Here is a 6305-nt window from a genome sequence, read left to right on the forward strand (position 1 = left end):
TCAGAACTTATGCAGGATGACCAGAAGGATGATAATATTAGGTTAATCACTTAAATTTCCATCTTTGTGATTTTTTTTTTTTTTTTTGTGAAGTTCATATCCATGTAAAGTTATGGTATAACCTATTCAGTATCGGACATTTCGCCCTTCCTCAATGCTCGTGCTGGTGCTTTCCATGCTTTTGTCAGGCTGAAATGCGCCGAATTCCCGCTATTACTAACCGAGCATGTGTATGAAAAAGAAGAATCAGTACATGAAGATATCAGGGATTGGCTTGGGGAGAAACGCGCGTCGCTTATGCGGACTGCAGGCCAATTTGGCTCAACCCTTGATCCGGAGCAGAGATCGACTGCAGTTCGAAACCAAGCATGGCGCATATTAGAGTCCTTGGAGCTCTTAACTCTTGAGAATGTTAACAAGTAATGTAGCAGCCTTATATGTTTAGAAAATGGACAGGTCCTTATGAAACTTTTATGTAAAATTTGCTGGTTGGCATCAATCCATGTGCCAAATTCTAAACTGTATGATTTGCATGTACCACATATTCATCTTGTCGAGATTCAATTATTGCTGTACAGGAACTAACAATATAGAGAATCAATAATATATATTCTTTTCGAATCTCTTATGAGCTGCAGTTTGGAATAGTGAACTCTATTATATATGGAAAAGCAACCTGAACAATTGTGTGCAATCATCCTTCTAGGGATGTAAAACTCCCTATATTCAATCTCACAAGTATCTAAACAAGATGATATGTTGTAGAGAATTTCTGAAAATAGCAACATCCGCCAATTCAGTAAGAATGAGCACACCTTACAAACAAACTTTTGAATTGGGACAAAAATTGTTTACATCCGCATGCAGGATTGCTACAGGTGGAAAGAAACAATAATAGACATCAAATTGATCATCAGCATACTCGCCCGAAACAGCTTGCGCACAGATGAAAAGCTCCAACTCAACGGGGAAAAGTGATCAAGCCTCACGAGGTATCAACCGATTTGTGCGAAGTTAGTCTCAGGGGCAGGTTACACTGCAAGCAAAAATTTTGTGAGCTGATACATTTGAGCACCCGATCCGACACATACTCTGATCAATCTCAATGACCAAATAGTGATCACGATACAGCATGGCTCAAGCCTAAATTGCTCAACTCCCTAATTTGAAGGCATCAACAAACAGACCGAGGCATATGCCGGCTTTCCAATAATTTACCATCGCAACCAAAGACCGGAACCTTCCAACAGGCATCGTGAACGGCTTTCTGTACATAAGCATGCCGATCCCTTCAATCGCAGCCACAACGACACCGGCGACAAGAACGTCCCAATCGCCAGTTTGGCCTAGGATGGTTGCGAGAGCATTAGCTGTGTAGAAGCCCAAGAGGAGGAGGAATATCTTCATGGGAAAGTTCTTTCTGGCGGCGTTCAGCTTCTCAAGAAGCTGCCTCGCAGCAGCTCCAGCTATGGTGCCCAACCTCGTCCTGCCAAGGCCTCGGTTCTCTCCCTCGAGGTTATTTTCGTCGTTAGGGTCGGGAGATGCTCCTCCTCCTCCTGTGTCTAGAGCAAATGCAATCCTCCATCTGTAACTTCTTACCTGACAGCTACACAATTCGGGGGAAAAACCAACAAGGAAGCCTGTTAATGTACAAGCCTACTTCATTACTCCAGGTATTTCTGCAAACAAATCATTTTTGCTTAAATGCTTGCTCAAGAGCCAATAGCATATTATTGTTTCCTATAATTTATTGTTCCTGTAAGTGCAGGCCTATATTCTTCGGCAATAATTGTGACGTCCGAATAGTCTCGGATGGAAAAAGAACTGCTTATAAAAATATAAGGACCAAAGGCTTCAATAATAATAATAACTAGATTTAAACATTTTAGATTAGCGTTTTGAATCTAACGAGCTATTAATACTGACGGGCTAGGTTGTTGTATTAAGATAAAAAACATATAGAACTTACCTGAACTATGTACCAATTTGAGTTGACTACCGAACCTTCAAACTTTTTATTTTATAACCCAACCTTGAAAAATTTTGATTTGAGTCAATCAATGGCATATTGACTTCAAAATTTACAAATTTAGTTGGCATACTTCATGCAATTTTCGTCACTATAAATTCATTAAATTTGACAATTAGCTTAAATTTTGAAGTTAAAGTAGCGTTGTCTAACTAAAATCAAACAAATTGAAAAGTTCGATAGTAAAATTAAAATTTTGATAGGTTGGATAATCCACTGAAAATAAGCTCCGTATCTTTTTGCCTTATATCAATCACATACTGTACAATAACATTCTAATGAATCTAAATGGATATGGTCACATATTGTTCAATGACAATCATATTCATGAATGTTATCAAACAGCAAGCATAGCACTCAAAGCAATGGAACTTATTATTATTATTATTTAAAAAAAATCTCTTTTGCTGCATCAAATTACACAACGCGCATGCTTCGCTATGAAAGAGCCAAATTTTGATTAAAATCAACTGTACCTTGGAGGGGTAAATGGTCGTTTACACGTCACGCCCACCTCCGCACAAGTTCTCATCCCACTCCCCTGCGCCCCTCCGCATAGAATTGGACAAAATCGACAAGAAGATCCGTGCGCTATAACAGTAGCCGTTCCCATTCTCGTACTCACACCATAATTGTAATTGTAATTTGGGAGGGAGAGATAACGAGGAATTAGGGTTTCTTACGAAAGGGATGATGAAGAAGGGGGAGAATCGCCCGTTCGGGCGACGGAGAGTTTTGGAGGAGAAGAGGCGCCCCAAATCTCTCATCACTGCAGTGAACCGGTTTAAACGGTGAACCGTCGGACCGGCTCGGGCTCTTCAACCGGTCCGATCCGCGCCGGTCGAGGTGGATCGAACGGGTCAGGCTTCATTAAAAGTCGTGCATGAGATGGCACTCATAGAGCGTTTCGAATTCTAAATTTTAAAATCAGCAGAAACTGCTCAAACCTATTTATTAAAATATGATTATGATTTTTTGACTAAAATTTTAAAAGTTTTATTTTGATCTTAGATTAAAATTTTAAATTTAAATTTTATTTGAATTTTTAAAATTTAAATTTTAACTTTGAAATTTTAAATTTCAAAAGTTAAAATTTTAATTTAGATATTAAATTTCAATTTTAAATTTCAAATCTCAAATTTAATATAAAATTTAAATTTCAAAATTTTAGAATTTAAAATTATAATTTTTTATTTAAAAATCACAAATTTCAAAATTTAAAAAATTCAAGATTCAATTTTTTTATTTAAATTTTAAAATTTTAAATTTTAAGTTTAATTTTAGATTTTAAATGGTTAGTTTTAAATTTTTAATATTTAAATTTTAAATTTCAAATTTTCAAATGTTAAATTTTAAATTTCAATTTGCAAATTTAGATTTTATATTTGGAACTAGAAATTTGAATTTAGATCTTAAATTAAAATATCAAGATTTAAATTTTAAATTTTAAAAGTAAAGAAAGATATAATCATGCTTATATATATTTAGCTAAATAAAATAGATATAAAAAATAATTAATAATAGTAATTTTTATTTTAGTTTTTTCAAATTATCTATACATCTATACATATACATTAATCTCCATGACTAAATCCTACATGTACCCACCCCTTCCTTCCAATCTCACGCAAAAATCAAATTTCACCTACCTTCCGAACTCATGCAAGAGCCAATTTTCACCTACATTCCTACCTCATGCAAAAATCAATTTTCACCTATCAAAACCAATTTTCACCTATCACCCAAACTCATGCAAATATCAAAAACCAATTTTCACCTACCTTCCTACCTCATGCAAAAACCAATTTTCACCTATCATCCAAACTCATGCAAATGGTAAGCTTAACTTACCCTCTCAAATTACACTATAAAAAGAAATGTGAGAAAGCAATTTTATATTCATCCAATAATATATCTCCTTTTTAAATATGTTAGCAATTGTTTTTGCACTGTTATTCTTGTAGTAGTGATTTTATATTTGCTAGTCGGAGAAGTCGTATTAGGAGATTATGTAAATAATGTACTTTTACCTAAATATCCATACTTCAGTAAATCAAATATGGATTATGCATCAGGGCAAGGTATATCCGTGCCATGTCGTGTTTGTCTGTTTTTTATTTATTTTTTATTTCTAAAATTTTTAATACTAGTTTACAAAGAGTATATAGTTGTTTATTTAATTTATTACCAAATAAACTTTAAATATCTTTTATATAGTTTTTTATGAAAATGTATTTCAAATTTGAATAGTTTTCCCTCAAAACTATTCAAATTTGAAATACTGAAATATAAGGTGCACCTTATATTTCCAATTTTTTCCCCTCAAAACTATTCAACTTTAAAATACATTTTCTTAGAAAACTATCTAAAAGCTATTTAAAGTTTATTTGGTAATAAATTAAATAAATAACTATATACTCTTTATAAACTAGTATTAAAAATTTTAGAAATAAAAAATAAATAAAAAAATAGACAAACACGACATGGCACGGATATATACCTCATGCCTGATGCATAATCCATGTTTGATTTACTGAAGTATGGATATTTAGATAAAAGTACATTATTTACATAATTTGCTAATACGACTTCTCCGGTTAGCAAATATAAAATCACTACTACAAGAATGACAGTGCAAGAACAATTGCTAAACATATTTAAAAAAGAGATATATTGTTGGATGAATATAAAATTGATTTCTCACATTTCTTTTTATAGTGTTATTAGAGAGGATAAGTTAAGCTTACCATTTGCATGAGTTTGGGTGATAGGTGAAAATTGATTTTTGTATGAGGTAGGAAGGTAGGTGAAAATTGGTTTTTGCATGAGGGCTTATATTTGCATGCTAGTAAATATAAAATCACTACGAGAACGACATTGCAAGAACAATAACCAAACATTTTTAAGAAGAGAAATATTGCTGAATGAATGTAAAAATGCATTAATCTCACATTTCTTTTTATAGTGTTTATTAAATATCAAGATCAACTTGAGAGGGTAAGTTAAGTTTACTTTTTCCATGAGTTTAGGTCATCACGAAATCAGTATGAAGTGGAATAGGTAAAAATTGGTTTTTCCATGAGGTTGGAAGGAAGGGCATGACAAAGTTATGTTGAAGTCTCTATTGCAATAATGCAAGTGTGATAAGAAATATTCTCTTTAACTTTTATATTATTTTTTTACCCTACTTGAGTTATACTAGTTAAGTTTTTTAAAATTTGATTCCCTATGAGCTATTACCTTTTGATTATTTCTATTTTTATCTCTAAAATTAACTAAAACTATCAAATTTGGTATAATCACAAATATATTTGATCACAATGTAACATAAAGAAGACACACTATCCTAATGACCAAAAAAAATTGTGAAATGAGATGGAAGTTTTCTGGGCAAACTAATAAATGCCACCAAAAAATACTGAAACAGAAAATTAAACCAGTTTTTCTCGGGATTAGTATTTCAAATTATCCTGAATCCTTGAGGAGAAAGAAAACCAATGATTGCAACTTTCAACTATATCTGGAGAGAAGCCTAGTCTGTGTATATATATATCCTGCTATTATACTCTTATTAGAGTGCTTGCGTTTGGTTCAGCTTATCTTGGCAAGATTATAGGCAATCCTGCCAGAATTACTGTGTTTGGTTCATCCGGTATGTAATATGTTCGGTGTTGAAGTGCTACAAAAGATGTAAGATTACATCAAAAATATTATCAGTAGTGTGTATCTTGGATTACTGAAGACGACTAATTTTGTATGTTATATAAAATTATAAGTTTACTCTTTCAACCCTTTCAGTATGTCATTTTAAAAATTTTAATTTAAAATTTTGAATTGTCAAATTTTAAATTTTAATTTTCAATTTTCAACTATCAATTTTTAATTTTTAGATTTTAACTTTTAAATTTTAAATTTTTAAATTTTAAATTTCAAACTTCAAATTTCAAACTTCAAATTTTAAATTCCAAATTTGTATTTTGAATTCTAAATTTTAAATTTAGAATTTTAAATTTTAAATTTATATTTATATTTTAAATTAAAATATTAATATTTTATATTTTTGTTTAAGTTTAAAATTTAAAATTTAAATTTTTTAAAAAAATTAAATTATTTAAAATAAAAGTAAAAAATATTATTTGTAAACAGTAAAAAAAAGTTTGTCAAATATGATTAAGGGCAATTTTGAAATAGACAATACTTTATTGTCAAGATTACTGAATATTATAGACTGAACCAAATATAGTAATGCTATAAACACTGCAATCCAGTACTATAT

General features: G+C 31.4%; 1 protein-coding gene across 1 annotated transcript; it reads right to left on the reverse strand.

The window, feature by feature from the left end:
* Window positions 690–2779, reverse strand: LOC109707004 (ycf20-like protein). Its single transcript, XM_020228034.1, has 2 exons — window positions 2506–2779; window positions 690–1606 (listed from the first exon to the last, which is right to left on the reverse strand). The coding sequence occupies exons 1-2, from the start codon at window positions 2640–2642 to the stop codon at window positions 1153–1155; spliced, it is 591 nt and encodes a 196-aa protein (XP_020083623.1). The 5' UTR covers window positions 2643–2779; the 3' UTR covers window positions 690–1152.

This window comes from Ananas comosus, linkage group 3, assembly GCF_001540865.1.
Source record: "Ananas comosus cultivar F153 linkage group 3, ASM154086v1, whole genome shotgun sequence".
Taxonomy (NCBI): Eukaryota; Viridiplantae; Streptophyta; class Magnoliopsida; order Poales; family Bromeliaceae; genus Ananas; species Ananas comosus.

Excerpts from the sequence above, each read along its gene's own strand:
- LOC109707004 (XM_020228034.1), bottom strand. The coding sequence starts at position 2,642 with ATGGGAACGGCTACTGTTATAGCGCACGGATCTTCTTGTCGATTTTGT. Across the intron at positions 1,607-2,505 it reads CGACCATTTACCCCTCCAAG|CTGTCAGGTAAGAAGTTACA; the intron begins GTACAGTTGATT and ends CGAATTGTGTAG.